This window comes from Hippoglossus hippoglossus, chromosome 16 (assembly GCF_009819705.1).
Source record: "Hippoglossus hippoglossus isolate fHipHip1 chromosome 16, fHipHip1.pri, whole genome shotgun sequence".
NCBI lineage: Eukaryota > Metazoa > Chordata > Actinopteri > Pleuronectiformes > Pleuronectidae > Hippoglossus > Hippoglossus hippoglossus.
The window spans coordinates 20,702,167-20,721,317 of record NC_047166.1 but is presented as its reverse complement, the minus strand read 5'-3'; the positions used below and the strand labels follow the sequence as shown (position 1 = coordinate 20,721,317).

The window sequence follows — 19,151 nt, the reverse complement described above, 5'->3', positions numbered from 1 at the left end:
CTGCTTTGCTTAATGGTACTCTTATGTCCATTGACAATCACTTTAATTTTGCCAATTTATCTGCCTTCTTATTGACTTCCACACCCACGTGAGCAGGAACCCATAGGAAGGAGACATTCAACCCTCTCTGATGTAATCAGAGGAGAACATGAAAAGTTTTGTATACAATATCTTGTCTGCATGAGGTTTTGACTGACTAATTCAGTTCAATTTGTATAGCGCCAAAGCATAACATACATTATCTCAAGGCACTTTATAAAAATGATAGAGAAACCAAACAGTTCCCACAATGAGCCAGAACTTTGGTGACTGTGTCACTTTGGTGACACCTGCCTCAACCGGTTGGGGTGAGCAGAGAAAAATGGGGACAAGAGGAGAGATGGGTGGTATAGGGGAGAGAAGAGGGAGAGAAGAGAGGAGACGTTGCCGATGTTCTCCACGCTGCAGGGGAAGGTGGCATAGATCTTGATGCCATGGTTGTGGGTTAAACATTTAAAGTTCCCGCTGGCCATGGCGTCTGCCACGCCACAGGCAAGACACCGGTGAGGGAAAAGAACCCCCCCCCCAAAAAAAATCACCAAACTATAAACTACTGTGAACCTTTAACCAATAAACTGTGTGAAATAATTGTCATTTAGAAAAACAAAAACAAAAACAAAAAATTACTCGCTCCGCCACTCACTCACTCACAAGCCACAATCTCCCAGCATGCACTCTGAGACAGAGCGAGAGACACAGAGAGAAAGAGAGATAGAAAGCGAAAGAGAGAGAGAGACTATGGGAGGAAAAAAAACCCCCCACAAAGTTGGTGTCGTGTTAAACTAAATAAATGTGGGGCAGAGAGACAGGAGGAAGGGGAGAAGCTCCCTAGCATCCTGACACTGAGTTGACAGGCTGTCTGACGCACTGACAGCCTCACTCGCCTGCGAGTGACGTGTTTGTTTCTAAACTCCACCCCTGCGCAGCACGGTGACGTATGACGTCGGCCGCGGTCAGGTCTCGTCTGGGCAAGTGGGAAACGTAGTTCCTTTACTCTTATTCTACATCAAGCGTTCGCCTCAGACACTAATACCCAGGATTCCTGGCAACTACGTCACCAGTGTTGACATCCGCCGGCAGGCCGATCCACAGCTCATGCTACAGGCTGCTCCGGTGAGTTCAGCTTTACCTACTTTTATCGACTCTAACTGTCAAACTTGGTTTTATATCGACAGACCCCCGCGGTGCTAATGCTGACACGGAAGTAGCAGTAAGGTTGACAAGCTAACATCCGCTAACAGATACGTCAGTGCGCATCTTTACTCTCGTTGTGTTTCAAAGTGAGTAAAAGTGGCGTCAATTTAGCGTACGCCGTATTCACCAATTAGTTTTTAACTCCCTTATCATTCCACGTATAATGCCGGTACCACAGTTAGTCCCCGACACAGTTAACGCCGCGTCCTTATAGACACAGATCACGTTCACAGGACGCACCTGCTCTCAGGTGTGTCACTCTGGTTCTTTACCCGGCCGAATACATCCAAAGACCCCGACAACGTGTCACCGTTGCATGGAAATGTGCTACTTCACGTGTGTAACTGTCGTTTGGAAAGATAACTTCAAACCAACAGCGTTTTGTCTGGACCTTGGCGTGCAGATAGACACGTGCTGTAGCGACACGTCTGTGCCTGTCAATAGAGACCTCCTGCGGGGAAAGCTATACAGTCTGTGCTGAAAGTCCAGTTGATCATGTGCGTGTCTGTGTTTGTCAGTTGCAGAGATACAGTGGAGAGGCGGTGTGTGGATGAGAGCCTCAGAGCATCATGTCTCCACCTCGGCTCACCGGTGCCCTGCGCTCCTTCTCCCATGTCAGCAAAAAGGAGCACCTCCCTGAACAGCCCTACGATCTCAAGGTGAGGCCCTGCAGTGAATACCTGGCATTTAGTATTGACAGCACCCACTGTGTTTCTGAGTTATTATTCCTTAAATAACACTGAGTACATTTACCACTGGAGAAACTGAAGATTTACCGCCATTGTGCTAATTTATTCACATAGAAAGGACATTTTGAGAACATTCCTGTCAATGCCTTAGGCTGCTTTCAGACATGCACTGACCTCTGGTGAACCTCCTGACATTCTCTGGATGGGGCTTTATGTGTGAACGCAAATGTCTGAAGGAGAGCCGGATATTTCCGGAGTTTCTCCAGCTTGCCCCCTGGTAAAAGTCATCAGAATGTCTGAAGGAGCAGATGTGAGAACACAGCAGGAGATCCTCCGCATGATTCAATGCGAGCCAGTGGTTGTGAGGTTGATGATGTTTTAACACACAACAGACGCAAAAATGGAATAAAATAGAAAATATGAATTGATTGTAAAAGCGGTGCATACATGTAGAAGGCCGAGACGAAGGGGTTTGGCAAAAAGTGGTAAGGGCTGACACCAATGTCGATGTGCTTAAAACAAAAACCTGTGATATCCGAAGCAGAAATGCTATGTCCTGTTCTGCCTGCTGCGCCACCCCTCACCTGAATGCTACGGAGAAAGACCGGGTCCAATTCTCTGGACATCCTGAGAATTTTGTGGGAAAATTACTTGTATTATCCTACAAAAATCAATTACTCCACGTAATGTTAAAAAAACTGGGATGAACTCAAAGTCAGTGTTAGGGTTAGGGTTGCTAACCCAGCAGACGAGAAGAGCAAAACAAAATATGTAATTGGGATTCTGCTCTCCCAATTTGTTGGGGTAATAGACGGTATGTAAAGATGAACAATGTGTCCCCACTTCCTCCCACCATCCAATAATGTATCTAATATATCCCGGATACAAACACTGCCATCTTGCGTATTTGGATCCTGACTCTGCGTAGTAGCAAATTGGGGAATGGAGCAGCGCTTTCCAGGTCCCGCCAATACATGCGCTCGACCTATCGTGAGTCAACCTCTGCTGTCATGACATTTCATCCCATTTTTGTTGCATCAAATAACTAATTAAAACCAAACCTCCCTGAAAAATTGACACTTGAACCTATATCATTGTGAGAAGATGCATAAAATTACAGAAACCATTTTAGTGATACATTTATTTGACATAACACTTTAATTATATATATATATATATATATATATATATATATATATTTAAACAGGCATTGATGTTTTATGTAGCAATGTCATGACTTCATCACGACTTTAACAGCGCCATTTTCTCAGGGTTAGGCCAACCATAGCCACAGAAGAAACCTTTGTGTAACTTTGTCATACGCTCCTTTTAATGTTTCACAAATACTATATCCTTACAATCTATCATGGAAAAAAGTCAGTTGAATCAAGTCAGCATGTTTCCCCCCTCACACTAAATATTCTACCAGAGTAAAAAATGTGTGAAGCTTTGACACTCACTGGAGGTTTCCCTTTTTGGCATCAACTTCAGCAGGCTGTTTTTCTGCTCTGAGGAAATGGGTAATGAGATTTTGCATGTTAGTTGTATTTCAAAAATATTTTATCTTTGATGATACTGCTCGCATAGCCTGTGGCTCTTATCAAATATTTCCATTGGATAGTTTGAATATCCAAAAACACAGATTGTAGAGAGTTGTTGGTGTGGTAAACAGAGGCTGTAGTATCAGTGTGTGTGGTTAGAGTCCACTGTGTGAGACTACATGCAGCTCTTGGGCAGAAGACACATAACCTCAATGTCATGTTAACATGTATTTGATAACCTGCTAGAAAACTGTGAAGTTGTATGTGACACTTGTCCGAGCATAACTTTTTATGCTACAGGATAATAGATGATGTGTTTATAGTGAAATAAAGAACAGACTGAATTCTCTTTAACTTTAATAGCCCCAAGCAGAGGTATTAACACTAGCTCACACTACTCATACCTATGAGTTATTGTTGGTAGTAAGAAATTATTTAGGTGTGACGTGAGTGTGTTCCAGACCGGCAGCACAAGTCAAGGGCATGGAAGCATCCCTCATGTTACATATTAATAACACATCATTATTGCTTATGTATGACATTCCTGCTGTTGGCCAATAAAATATACCAGACACCTCATCACACCATGTCTAGTAAACAAACATATACAAAATTATAGTAAACGTGTCAATACAGAAAATTAGGTGAGGGGGGGGGGGGGCGTATAATTCGGTTATAGTGATCATTATGTGATGATGATCAGTGTTGATATTGTGGCGTCATTTCAAACAAATCAACGTTTAAACTGTAGCGGGTCAGAGACGTCAGCTGAGTCTCTCCTTGTGTCTCTCCCTCTTGCCACCCACGGTAATAAGTTGCTTTATCACCGCAGTGAGAAAAGAGTATGGCTAGATAGATGGATGAATTCATGCACAGACCTGTTTTCAGTTTTTGAAGTTGGTTTTAATCTTTGTTTTTGTGAAACATTAGCTTTTTGGATGAGTTATTGAAATGAATCCCTGTGAGGAGTTTCAGGTCCTTGGAGGAACTGCTAACAGCTCTGAAACAGGACGAGCAGCTCCAAACACATACTGCTTTTGTTTATGAAGCGGCAGACAAAAATAAACGTGGTGATATAAGAAGTAGATTATTTATCTATGAAATGTTGTGGAAGAAAAATATTGGTCATAGTAAGGATTGCAAGTAACATAACATTGAAATGGTCAAGTAAAGCATTTATAACACAGAATGAGTCTTTAGTAACACAAAACCCTATATTGATGACAGCAGTCAAGGAATGGCTTCACCTTTCAGCACACTGGTTTCATCTTCCCACTCCACCATGACATATTTAATTTGGTTCTCTTGGTTCTTGCACATATGTGCTCTTAGGGAGGCAGGGAGGATCAAAGACAGAGATGAAGTTTGAGTACAGGCCAGACCTATGGAACCTTTATTTTACTAGCCAGCTACTTTAGTTGTAAACCATTGTCCTACAGAAGTCCAAGATCTGAGGATTTATAGATGAATACAGACCACCAGAAGCAACATGTTCAGTCTTTCGCTGGAATCCTTCAGAAGTGGGGATCTGGAATCATGGTCCTTGTGTTCAAGAGTCAGTCACAGACATGAATTGGTTCTTCTGAAAGATCTTGGACAAGGTTTTCAGGTGAAGCAGCACATTGTTAAGCATCAGTAATATACGAACAAACTATGTTGTTCATTTGTCCCTTCCTTTATTCAAAGTGCCTGAAAGTCTGGAGTACTGGAACCAAATGTTGGCTGACATCAGTACAAGATTTGTCTGTTTAAAGCTTCCTTGTGGTTCTTTCTTTCTGCACTTGGATTGTGAGCAGTTCCTTTCAGCTTCACAGCGCTGTCGGTATTTATGACATTTTCAGCCCTGTCTCAGTGTCATTTCAACCACCTGAATGCCCTTCACTAAGTCATTTGTGTCTCCCCATGCCAGGGCTAGATGGTGATTAATATTATCATGACATCGACCCATAATCACAGAGGTCTCCTTCAGGCGTATTCCAACTTCTGATTCGGATCTTGTCGCTACACTTGCTCCATCAGAACTTAAACCACAAAGATTCTGTGCTGGTAATCTGTCCCATGCTTGTGGTTCTTCAGTGATGGTTTCAGCATTTACAGGAGGTCTGTTTTCCTGCACATCTTTGGTTTCTTAAAGTCAAATTCAGTCTCTCTGTTGAACGTTATGAATGGGAGACTGCTCAATCGATACTGTCTGAAACTTCATCCACTAGACCATTGTTATGCTTTGCATCCTTGACCTTAAACTAAAATTGTATTTAATGAACTTGCCAGTAGTCTCATGCTCCTCTGGCTCTTCTTGTGTCTTTGCTTTCTTAGAGGCAAATTCTTTATTTCTTAGAACCTTAGTAGAAAGAGAAGATTTATCTGCGACTGCGTCTCTCGCTTCTTCGGCTGATTGATACTGAGCAGCTAGGGAGGAATGTTTTCACTCCATCTCTTTTAGATGCTTTTCCTTCCCCATGGTAGATATAGCATGATCTTTTATTGCACTCTTGAAATTTGTGGAGGCTGAGAGGTTGAAGGTGCTGTGTTTATTAAACTTATTGGAGGCATTGTGTATTCTGCACAGCAAACAGAACTGTCCCTCTCCTTCGGTATAGACCGACCAACACAGACTTGTCTCCTCTGAATAAGATATGTCCCTTTGGTTAGCCAGCCAATTGAGAAGCTGGACTCTGCTTTTCCTCTCAATTCTGGTTTCCTAGATGTGTGGACAACATGCCTGGATCTGATGTGGACTGGTTTTACTCTGCACACCTGCATGGTTCCACCTGTCCTGTCTGCTCTAAAAAAACATGTCTAATTCGCGTATCAGCAATCTAAAACAAAATAATATGCTGCATCCGTGACAGACAATATTACACATTTTCATCTGAATAAATAATGCATTAATAAATTAGTGAATGAGGATGCCAAATGGAAATATCCTTTACAGAAATTGAAATAATAAAATAGATATTTAAGTTTAGAATTAATTGATTTGATCAACTGATCAACAATGTTGTTCTTCAAGAAGCCTGTCAGTGAGTCTTTTTTTCCACTTCATTTTAATACGAAAGTATGATTTGAGAGTGAAAATAACTCTATTAACAATATTCCTGACATGAAAACACTGAGTGAAGTTGGGGAAAAGAATCACAGACATGAGTCAGTATTAGTCCTTCCTCTTGTCCTCTGTCTTCCTCCCTCTGCTGCAGCAGTGATTCATTGCCTGCAGGTACCACTGGTAGAGAGATGGAGGCTGGCATGTCTCAGACAGAAGCTAAGGTTACAAGAATTTGAGATTTGTGGCAAACAAAGAAACACTTATGGTAACAGACACACAACTGTTGTTTTATATTCTCCATAACAAGTGTCGCAAAAGATGAATTAAAGTGCGATAAATAGTGTTCCATGCGCCATGCATTCAAGCTCTGCATGTCAATATATTTGGCCAATCAGATGCAGCCCTGCCTCCCTCGTTAATAAACTAAAGATATTCAGATCATTGTCGGGGTAAGGGGTAGTTTTTCCGTCAATCAACCATTGTCGGAAGAAGAGAATAAGAAGGCAATACATTTACAAAACTAAATCTTTTTACACATTGTAGTGATTGTGTGAATGCAATGTGAAAACAACTTGTGAGGCTTTTATTTTTGGTATCATTAAATAGTATTTTCTGCCATAATGCCTGATTACATGTGTATATGTTACAGTCTTTGCATGATACAATGGCATATGACTCAATTTATATGATAATGGATGATATAATACCAGATAGACAGTATTCAATGACAAATTCTATGATCATAGTTGACTTGGTAACTTTTTTGTAACTATGATAGTAATTGTCCCTTGAATATGCCGGAAGCCGGGTAACGCATGAAAAATCCTAAAATCAAAATCTAGCATCTGTTCCTTGAATTTAATTAGTTAATCCAGCCCAACCTGTCTGAACCTGTAGTGAATGTTCTGAGGGATACAAATCTCAAAATTCTCTAATGGGCAGTTTTCCAGTCAGGGAATACGAGTCAGCCAGTGAACACAGTTGTATACTGTCTTTTTTGCCTCTGAAACAAAATAACCCAGAGGACATTTTAACAGAAATTGCAGGAAGTGGCATTTGAAGCACATGGGCTTTTAACAGGCTGCACAGAGTTGAATGGGAGGAGACTGTTGAGTTTTACTGTGGGAAATGAATGGCTGTGTGTTTTTGTAGTTTAGGGCTTTAGTTCTGTATGAGTAAAACACCTATTAAAGATGTATCCAACACTGGTACATGTATTAAACTGTTGATTAATGTAGATTGGCCTGATGGATAAATGAATGAACAACTTCTTGTACGGTTCTTCAACTTCATCAGAATATCTTAGACTCAATTTGGTTACAAGACACAGCACAGAAAGCAGCTATTATTATACTTGATTCCAGTGTGCAAGATGAACTACACTGTCATATTTTTACTGTGACTGGCCACACTGCTGCAAATCTTCTTTTTACAAAATATTCACAAAATATTGGCAAACTATTGGAGTACACTGTTCTTATCCAAGGGTATGTTGGCCATTAGAAAACCCTGAGATTATTAGAGCAGTGAGTGCTGCTGTTCTGTTTCTTGAATTGTAATTTTTCTTCTCTCCCTGTGGCTCTTGGTAGACCAAACGTCTGAAGCGACAGGAGCTGTTTGCCAGAGAGGGCCTGACTTGGCAGAAGATTGTCCATTTCTGCACCGAGCATCAGGACAAAGCTGAGCACCAAGCTGCCAGTCAGGAACTGAAGAGCTTCCTTCTGGCAGCCAAACAGATTGGTAATTAACTCCTTAGCCTCAAATCCATTGTCATTCCTTTCAATCTATGTCCATGTGTTTGTGTTACATCGATGAAAACATAACAGAATGTCATCTATTTTTAGACTGCTTGTGTAGAAGTAGCTGCTGAAATGACGCTGTTGTTTTTCTGTCTTTAGTAGATCAGAATCAGAAATCAGTCCTACAGTCAAGTTGAAAGGACAGTTGCCCATTTTTTTTATTCTAGCGGCATGTTGTCAAATATCTATTTTTTTATTTCACTCGATTTTTAGGTGTCTGACACTTCTGCATCAGTCTTTGAAATTGATGCACAAACGTTTTTGTTGAGCTAAGAGCTGAATTGAAAATGAGAAAATCGGTGGCAACCCAGTATAAATATTTTTGCCCTCAATGAAAACTGTCCAGGATCATCCTGATTTACATAGACTTGAATTTTTTCAGATTTTTAGATTTTCAAAACTATTGGCTACAGTCACTTTTATTCTATTGTTAAACCTGGACAAATCAAACTAAAACGCTGCATCGCAACCACTGCAACTAGAGGTCAGCCATGTAGTTTTCTGACTGACACAAATGGTTCAACCGTTTAAGTGAAAACAAAAGCGTATGTTGAAGCTATTAAACTGTTTGGTGTGCAAAGCTATTTACTGGTACATCATTACCTACTGATTTAATGAACCGTCTCCCAGAAATTACCTTCATATACAACAAAATTGCTTTCCCTGTTACATTGTGGTGGAACCATAATTGCTGGCTAGATTATGTTCAAAGGCAACCTTTTTTTTCTTTATTTTTAATTTATTGTTTTTGAATAAATTAACAAGTGCTTCTTTTATTCAGTCAGCCAGTCACTAAGTGCTGATTGGGGTTATTGCACATTTGACACACAAGCGAGTCAGGGTTTGCAAAGTCCTGTCTGTGGTTAGGTTTAGACAATAAAACACTTTAGTCAGGGTTCAGGAAAGATTTTTTTATTTTTATTAAAACAAACCACAATTCTCACACCTGTGAGAGTTTAAACATAAAATAAATTCTTAAACAAAGCTGTAGTCACTGTAACTGGACATTTCATGCAAAATTAGATATTTTGTTCAGAAACAAATGCGTTCTGTTATGTTACTGATGCATTCACTATCGAGTCCAAGTCACAACTGATCAAAATTTGAAGAATTTGAATTTTTCTCAAGGTGGCCATGGAATATTATTTTCAAGAGGTCAAAATAATGTTTTGTGAGGCCATAACAACCACAAACACCGACTTGATATTTTGCCCATCAATCAATGATGCTTACAATTCAAAATTGAATCTACATCACAATAAAGTTTATAAATAGTTAAGGGGTTTGACTATTTTCCCAAGCCACTTTTGACTTAGAACTGGAACAAATCAAAAGTTGGTCTCAGGTAGGAGAAGTCATTAGAAAGGCAATGTAACAGTTTTAATGGGCTACTGCAGAGTGTACTGCACTGACTGGATTTCCATGTAATTGGTTTACAAATGTACATTTAAGGTCCAGCAACAATACAGAGACACATTTGTCTTTTTTTGATTCATGATCTCATTTGAAAATGCTGCCCAACAAATGATAATACCAGATTCCAAAAACAGGTGTTTGATAGCAAGCCATACAACATACTGTTATCGTTTTTGAAAGACTTCAAGTGGTAGCTGAACTTAACACGTCAATTATGGAGCTCAGATTTAAGAATCTTTATTCAGGTTGCAATTTTCTGTTTTCATGACAGTTTTTTTTCCCCTTCTCATTCATCAGCCAAGAGCAGCAGCGTTTTCTGTTGGGATGCTCCCCACTGTGTTGAACCTGCCCTCTGTCCATGTTAGTGGACCCAAATAAGAAGTTGCTGTTAAGCACACTCTGGAGAGGATGAAAGCAGCCATTCTGTTCTGCTATGTGCAGCAACGAGTCAATGGCAGTAGACCGATTTAATTGGTTAAAATCCTTTTCATCTGTTTTTGCTTCCCTCCGCCTCTCCACCCCTCTTCACTCTGTTCTCCCTCTGTCCCCCTGACATTTTTTCCTCTAATTGGACAATTATTCTATAGTCTACTCCTTTTAGCTAAGGATAGTTGTGGCTAAGCATGAACTGTTTGGATATTATTTAAATGAGGTGCAGGGAACTTCAACAGTGATCTCATGCTGTAGCTTTTACTGCTCAGAAGAACAGCTGCTGATTCTTTTCCCAAGCTATGAATGGTACACTGCTCAGATTTAATGGCCATACACAAACCACTAATGATAAGAGAAAGGGGTGAAGGTGATTGTCACAATCTGTAACAATCGTAATTATCATCATTAAAATGATTTTGAATTTGTGAATTTGAATTATCTCTATATATAGTGATGCTAGATTATAGGAGAGAAGTTCAAACAGCTAATAGAATTAAAACTGATTAAAAAATCCAGAGGGAAATTTAGAGGGTTGACCCCTGACATTTATCTGGGAATTTAGATACAGTACATTTCATCATGGTTCTTGTTATCAAAGGTTATGTTTTGTACTGTGTTCACTAAACTTGAGTCCAGTATTTGGGTAAAGGTAATTGGTGCCTTTTCACCATGAAGTGAAAGGAATGACTCTTTCTTCCACCATTTTATGATTTCACATTCTGGAGTTGGTTCTAGATGAGACAGAAGCATAAGGGAGAGTTTACTTACCTGTTTGCTTGTGCTCCTCGAATCGATAAAACTGGCTCTGGCTTCAGTAACAACGGTCTGACTCGGGTGTCATTCTTGAGCTGCAAAATCTTCTCTTAGAAATTATAGTGCAATTTTTGATCAGACTATACATTTTGAGTATCACATCAAATCCCTAATCCCTTATTGCATGTTCCTTTTTAAAAAAAAAAAAAAAAATTTGAACAAAGCCGGAGCAACTGTAGTTCCCCTTTCACCTGTTTCAGCAAGTCATCTCTGGACTGTCTACAACTGGTTCCAGCAAGATGACCCATGTCACACCCGTCCTGCATTCTTTATGTTGGCTTCCCATTAAATCGAGAATTCATTTTGAGTTCTCATCCTAACATGTAGACCGCTCCATGGCCAGGCATCGAAGGCATCGAAGTGCCAAGGGACACTATGTTACCTTTGCACTTCTGGTAGTTGGCCTGTGTTTATCCCTCCTTCCCGCCGTGGCGAATCCGAACTTTCTGGTGTATGTATAGGATAAGTGATCACTAGAATTTTGCGCGACATAACACATGATCGAAAACAAGTTTCATGTTCAAGTCACTGAAGCTTTATTGGCAGGTATGACTAGAGCATTGTACAACAAACATACATCTAAACAAACAGACTAATAATGATAATATAATATTAGTAACAGCAGCAATGGTAATAATAAGTGTAATTGAACAGGATATTAACAACAAAAATAACGTGTGTGTAAAGTAAATTCATTTTCTTAAAATATTTTTTCTATTGTCATATTTTGAGGACTCTGTCAAGAAGTGTTACAATTTTACTCTCCAATGTTATTATTCTGATATTTTATTAAGCTTAATAGGTTTAAAAAATATATCTTCTATCAGACAAATTGTTTAGACATTTTTGGGGTCTTAAATACACTTATTGAGGTATCAAAACATTAAATTTGACTTTAATAATGGTGCAAGAACCCTGTCTAAGCCTCCAGGCAGAACAACCTCTCTGATCTGAATTTTAGTTTTGTTTAAGCATGAAGTGCACACTCTGACTCTTTGACTTTGACTCTCACAAGCGCATTCAATCACATTCAATAACATCTGTATAACATCTTTTTCCTCTGGTCGAGACAATTTAGTGTAAAAACTTTCTCCGGTCTAAAAGTTTTCATTTTGAATATATTGTGTAATTTTTTTTTCTCCACAACCATCTGGTGATCCCCAGAAAGTATCTCACCACCCCTGTGGGGGTTGGGACCCCCAGGTTGATGATCAATGATAGAGTCATTAAGTCTGCAGTTTCTGTTAACGCATTTATTCAAGCAGGCCATTGTTTAGTTTCCGATTCTCTGGTTTTCCAAGTGTGTGTTCATGTTTTATTTTCTGGTTCTGATTTGTGACTGTGATCTGTGAAAGGTGCAATACTAAATACATTTTAAAAGTGTTAAATATGTTGTGTTTTGTTTCACAGTGGGGGATGAACACGGTCAGGAGGCCATTGAAAGTGCTGCTGTCTTTCTGTTTGAGACCTTCCACAACAAAGACCATGTGGGCACAGAGGAGACCCGGGCCATTAGACAGATGTTTGGCCCCTTTCCGTCAGCTGCAGCCGAATCCTCCTGTGCCTCTGTGGCTCGGCTTGTGGCTTCACTTGGAAACTCCCAAGTTGAAGATTTTATTCAGACCCACACCTCCCATCACAACCCACAACGGGGCTCCGCTTTTGGACGCAACATTGTCTTCTCATATGATTGCTACACATTGGACCCACTGGAGGGCCTGCCCTTGTCCGCTCCCCATGAGGAGAACATTAGCCTGGACTTTATCAACTTTCTAAACAACCAGCAGAGCGGGAGGAAGGCCACCAGTGAGGAGGAGGTGTCCAGCTCAGGCAGATCTACCGGCTCTGGGGATGGAGCTACCCTAAGAATGGAGGTCGAGAAGTACCTGAACAGAGGCAACATGATCTCATCCAGCCCAGAGGAGCTGTGCACATCCTTGTTTGAGATGCTGGCCTCGCACAAGAGTGATGATGAGCTACAGAATGAGGTTTGTGTCATACAATCTAATATATAGATACTGTATCTGATTAGTTCTTCTTGGGAATTGATTTTAATACAGGTTGTAAAATGTAATGATAATCTCTTATTTAGAAAAGTATTCAGAATCTTAATTCAGTTTATCCCATTCTTCTTTGGATTGGGTGGGAAGAAGGACCGTCTCCTTCATGGCCGTATTCTTTGGGTCATTGTCGTGCTGAAAGAAGAGCCATCGCCCCATTCTATGTGCACTGCATGGTACAGTTAGGTAGTTAACATCTAGTCCTGCTCTGTGGTCTGCATAAAGATGCAAAGGATGTCCAGTTGATTTTGTATCAACATGGCAAGAGGAACATATCTAAGTGACTTTGAAAGAGTGTTCATCATTGGGAAGGGGACGACAGAAGCTTAATTTACAAAGACCGTTCAGGATGCTCGTGTTTCAGTCAGTACATGGGGTCAGCCGAAGAAGAGGTTCCAACTAAGCCACAACTAATGATGAGGGCACATGCAGGGAGAGACCAGCTGAGCCAGTGAGGAAGAAATAACTACTTAAACTACTTTAAACTGGCTGACGCAGTACTTGTAGTTACAGTTCAAGAGAAAATGCTGTGTGTATCGGAAGCACTGTGGTCTGTCCATTGCATCCAACTTTAAAGTTGCAGCAGCCGCAGCAGCGTTTCAAACTAAACACAGCGGCTGTAACGGCCCAGCATTATCTGATTTGTCCCACCGCAATTTAATTATGATTCAGACATTTTCTAAGTTTATTAATATATAAAATTATTTGTGTCCAAATCACACCAAATTTCAGTGTACGTTTACTTTTTTCTTTTAGAATTTGATTGTGGATTTGTGCATGTATGTTTTTGGGCTGCAAGCATGGGTGAAGATCCAAAGACAAATTTTTGTGGGTAAAGTTGGACAAAGAAGTTAATCTTGTGATATGTGTTTTAGGTGACTTGCTATGGACAGAGATTATTTCTGATACAGAGCTAAAATGCTCATCTGGATTGAGATTGTTTTTTTTAAATGAAAACATATTAGATTGGATCTAGTCTGTAGTTCAGTTTGTAAAGGTTAATTGCCTGCTGGGCTGGTATCCTGTGTTGCCCTGTGTCCTGTGATGATTAACAAAAAAAATTGCAATGGTACAATTGACAAAGGAAATGACCTGAGGGGGCTTCTCAGGTGATGTTTGGACTTTCTGTGTTGCAGTGGTTCATTTAATACTGTGGTGCAGCTATTGATTCTGCCACCTTGACCTTCAACAGCAGGCCTTTTGGGTTTGACCCAGACGCTGGATGTATATTGTCATGGCTGTTTGACAAAGTCGTCCTTGGCCTTTACCTCTAGACCTTTTTAGACATTTCCAACGTTCTCCATGCCTTTGACCTTCATTGGTAATCAAGACTCTTTTGAAATATTAACAAGTCAACATGTACACATAAGATCACGTCAAGCTTATACGATTTCGTAGCACCCTCAAGAATACGGACATCTTTTTTCTTACTTTAGAGGACAAGTGCAGTGTCTGTTCTAAACCTTCATGTTCGTAATGAGCTGTTTGCTTGATCTGTGTTAATGATGTTTGCAGCTTTCTTTCTGAAACTGTAGAAGTGATCTGAAGTAACTTAGCTGCGGCAACAGCTATTCTCCTGTTTATTCAAAGTTTGTCTAATCTCAACTGGGTACGCAGAAGCCTGAAGTGGAGAATCAGTTGACATTACCATTACTGTGAAAGCGCTGTTGTCATGATTGACATCACTTAGGTTGATGAGTCCCAGCCACTGCTGGTACAGAGCATTGGTTGCCTGTTTATTCAGCGTTTATTAATATTGAACATACAGCATATTCAATTGCACCAATTTCTTACACTGAAATTAAGTTTTGATGATTTTTTAAAATTTTATTTGATCTTTTTATCAACCCTCTGTGTTGTTTGAATTAATGATAAGTGGCCCTGATAATCAGAATGAACTGATATTTTCACTATGCCGTAACAGCAGTTAGCAGTAGTGGTGTTGTTTAGGTTTGTAGTATTGGTTAATTTTACAGTTTTCCTTTCTGTTATACTAGCTGTCTTTGCAAGTTCTAGAAAATAATACAGAAAGAAGGACAGATACCAGTAACATGTTGACTTGAACATGTACATATGCTCCAAAATGATGCTCCAGTATTAGTCAAATTACTGCTAGAGAGAAATGTCACTGGAAACCTCAGGTTGCATTGAATAGTCAAGGCTACCCCTTCTGTTTTGATCGTCCTTCACATTTTCCTGTGTGAAGCAAAGAAAACAGACAGAAAGGGAATATTACATAAAGGTCAGGATCACATGCTCACTGGTAGCTGTTGTGTCTCATCGTGTTGAAACTTGCAGCAGTTATTTTTCATCCTTTACATTTAGTTATGAATCGAGAAAGGGCTCCATTATTCTGTCCCCCTGCATTTTCACTCGCTTTCATTCTGTGTCTCCTTTATACTCCAAGGCTTTTATTTGTCCATATAGCTCCCGAGAGCTCCCCCCCCCCATTTTATCATGTGCTTCGCCACACAGGCAGAATTGTACAACTTCAGCCGGTTACAGTTGGTTCCAATGTTCCTCACGTAGTTGACATTTGGAAGTGAACTCTCCCACTGACATCTTTAGATGTAGAAGGCCCTGTGTGTGTATGCGTGAGTGCACCTGCAGACTCTCTATGCATCTACCTCTCTGTGACTCCAAAGTCAACACTAAAGTTTAAAGGCTCTGCACACTGTGCCATTAAAACAGACAATGGAGAGAACCTGCTCTTTATTATTTCTCATTGGTAACCCCTGATTGCTGACATTTTGTGGCGGTTGCTTAGCACCAGAATCAGGATGGTATAGTTTGGTTGCAGTTTTGTAATACAATGTATTGGCAAGGCAGCTCTCGTGGTTCTGATTAGGAGCCTATTGGAGCAGGATTCCCTTCGCTAAGAGAGCTACCACCATCACATCTTAGTTCACATCGTAGTTACCTGATGTGCTGACGAAAGACAACTCAAGCACAAAAGGTGGTCCTGTGCAGACCGCTAATAAGTGCATTGAAAAGGTGTGTTTCAACTGTTCGCTGATACCAGATTAGTGTAGCTATTAAAACCTGTAATGATTTTAAACCACTATGTTCAAGTTGAACCCTTTAATTTATTCAGTGACTCACAGTGTACAAGTGTGCCCTGCACCGTGTTTTATTAAGACTAAAGTTCAATACTTTTCAGGTGCCAACTTTAGCAAAATAACAATCAAAAACAAGTACTGAAGACTGGTTCAAACCCTGTTTTGCATTGAAGGTATCTTTGAGCCATCATCATAAACATTAAGTCTATCTTATCTTAACAGTCACTGATGTAATTTTTGTCAACAACATTCACTTATTTCTGTTATGAAGTTATAGATTCAATTTTGATCAAACCTTTTTTATGGTGTCATATCAACATTAATAGCTAAAACAGTTCAGACAATTCTAATATATATTGTATATATCACTCCATAAAGAAGGTCAAGGACTTTAACTCGTATTTAAAATAAGACGATTACTTCTCAGAGATGCTCCACAGTGTTGTGATTACATTTTCCTAATAGCATCAAGTTCATCGCAGTGCCGACTAAGGTTTCTGCCCCAACTCCTGAAATATTGTGACATTCAGATTTAACAGTAGTCGGCTGTTTAATCAGCAGCAGAAGAAGCCCATTATTAATAATTAACGCACTGTTTGAAAAGGTTATTCATATATATATGTATACTGTCAGAATGTGGTTCCTTAAGTATTTATAGTCTTCCAGGTTAATGTGCAGTGTTTTTTACACCTGAAACTAAATATTTTCATGCCAAATAGTTCTGTTCATAAACTAAGGCCAAGAAATGTTGGAAGGAAATCTGTTTTTATTCTGTATATTTTGTAGTACTCTTTGTGTGGCTCTGTTTATTAGCATATCATGAATCTAACAGCGCAGAATTACTGACTGAATATATTCCCAAATTGGAGTTCACGTTGAATTGGTCTCAGAGGTGCAGTCCTCCCCATGTTTGACACACGTCCAATAATGAGTTGGTTTAAATTCGCCGGAGAAAAAGCTGAATCTATTATCAGCGATACAGGAGCAGAGAACAGATACCCTTCCAGAGATTTCACACAGCTGCTGCTCCACAACGAGACTGAACAGGATCCATCTGAAGGAGAAACTCTGCCTCTCAAACCCAACAGAGCTCACAGCTAATAGTCAACTCCAAGGACAGAATTCATGAGAGTAAAAAAATATATATATATTGCTTTGAGCAGGAGCAGGTGTACCCCCCACCACCTCCACTCACCCACTCCTACAGTACCCACAACTCTAATAAAACATAGACGTTCGCACAAACCCATAGAAGTTTTGAAACCATATAGACGGGGCCTCAGAGGGAAACAAAGATAACCCCAACAAAGAAGATGGCTGACCTGACATCAAAGTACCTCTGTTGTTTTAGTTCCCCACTGTGCTGACTGTTGCCTTCCCAAGGGAGGTCAGACTGAAAGAGCAAGCCATACCTGCATGCTGAAACCAATCCTGAACGAGGGCGAAAATACAGCATTGTTTTACAGGCCTTCACGTCTTCGGCTTTCCAATTAGAAACGACAAACTTTATCATCTTTTCTGTTCTGTCTCTCTGTGATATTGATTAATCACTGTGCAGCCCTGTCTCTGCTATGCTTTTATTTGTGTGCCGCTGCCGTTCACAGGAATTCTTGCTGTTGTTTTTCCATCACTTGCTAAGTGCCAGGTGGCTATATTTGGGAGGCTAAGTGGCAGAGCATATTCTGTACCAGGCGGATGGTAATTACCAGGTGCTCAGCCTTGGCAGTAGCAGCGTATTTGCGTGTGTTGGTGAGCCATAGGATGTGAATGCACGTTTGGATGAGTGTGCCGTGGTATGTAGATGCTGGAGATGACTGTATTGACTTATGGTCGCCCCTTCCTCTCTCCCGCTCCAGCTGTTCGAGCTGCTGGGACCAGATGGGCTGGAGATGATCTCCACCCTCCTCCAGCGAAGGATGGCCATCGTCGACTCCCTCCTCACTCTCCCATCCGATAGGATTGGCTTCCCACCAGGTGAGACAGCACCATAGCAACCAGGTCATCTCCGTGGTAACACAAATTCCACTCGTATCAACTACATGAAATAGTCATGATTACCAGATATTAATTTACAGTCCAGACCACAAGTATTAGGACAGTTGCACATTTTATTGTTGTTCAGTCAATGTGCCTAAGCAGATACAATGTGAAATATAATATTGGACACAACTCTCAACTTTAATTTGGTGGAAGACTCATTTAAAGATCTGTGTGTGTGTGTGTCAGAGAGAGAGACAGAGCCCTTTAAACACATAGTGCCCAAATCTGAATTGTGCCAATGTAATTGGACACTTAGCTGCTCCTGAGCATCTGTGTGTCGTTTCAACATTAAGTATGCACAAAGAGCTCAGATCTGATCTGAGAGTTGATTGTTACCATTTACACTGTGGTGGAGTTGAGTGAGGATGATATTAAAATCTATCAGAGATATAAAAGGTAGTTGGTTTGGTACATTTTTTAAAAAGCAGGTATACACAGAAAGACCAGAAAATGACGTGTTAGACCAAGGGGTCATCGTGTGGATGAGTGGAAACACTTTCTTGGAGTAAAGTAAAAAATACTCCCCATGATGTTGGTGTACATGTTTCCTCCTTAATGAAAAAAACCAAAGGATTCACCACATAATGCAAATTTTGTCAGCATTAAAAAAAGAAATGTCAGGGTACAGTTTTAAAAAAGCACACAAAAAGAAACCAGATAATTCCAGAACAAAGTTTAATGGACTGATGAGACAAATATCACCCTCTGTCTGAACGAAACAGGAAAGTGTAGAGAAAAAGGAACAGCTCATGACCCAAAGCCACCACTTCATCTGTCAAATGTGTTTTTATAATTGCCTGGGTCTACAGTGTAGGGCTGCCAATGGAACTGGCACACTGGTTTGATTGATGTATGCAGGAGCATTCTGAGCTCAGATTCAGCCAAACACATCAAAACTCACAGGACGGCATTTTATCATCCATTGGGACAAACGGCTTCTATCCATATGGATAAAGCAACTCATGTTTTCAGGATGAAGAGCTAGAAAATTCTGGACAGTCGTTCGCCTGATCCGAGTCCGAT

The 19,151-nt window shown here is 40.3% G+C and overlaps 1 protein-coding gene across 3 annotated transcripts in view; it reads left to right on the top strand.

Moving 5' to 3' along the window:
* The first annotated feature begins 1,023 nt into the window (after positions 1–1,023).
* Positions 1,024–19,151, top strand: part of ascc3 (activating signal cointegrator 1 complex subunit 3) — a 129,936-nt gene continuing 111,808 nt past the window's right edge. Inside the window, exons 1-5 of one of the 3 annotated variants that reach the window (XM_034611351.1) lie at positions 1,024–1,152; positions 1,752–1,892; positions 8,099–8,249; positions 12,380–12,957; positions 17,945–18,062. In XM_034611351.1, coding sequence (XP_034467242.1) covers positions 1,803–1,892; positions 8,099–8,249; positions 12,380–12,957; positions 17,945–18,062 — 937 coding nt within the window. In that variant the 5' untranslated portion in view covers positions 1,024–1,152; positions 1,752–1,802. Of the gene's footprint in view, positions 1,153–1,189; positions 1,320–1,751; positions 1,893–8,098; positions 8,250–12,379; positions 12,958–17,944; positions 18,063–19,151 lie in introns of those variants that run through there. The other 2 variants (XM_034611354.1, XM_034611352.1) reach the window with 2 other exon arrangements.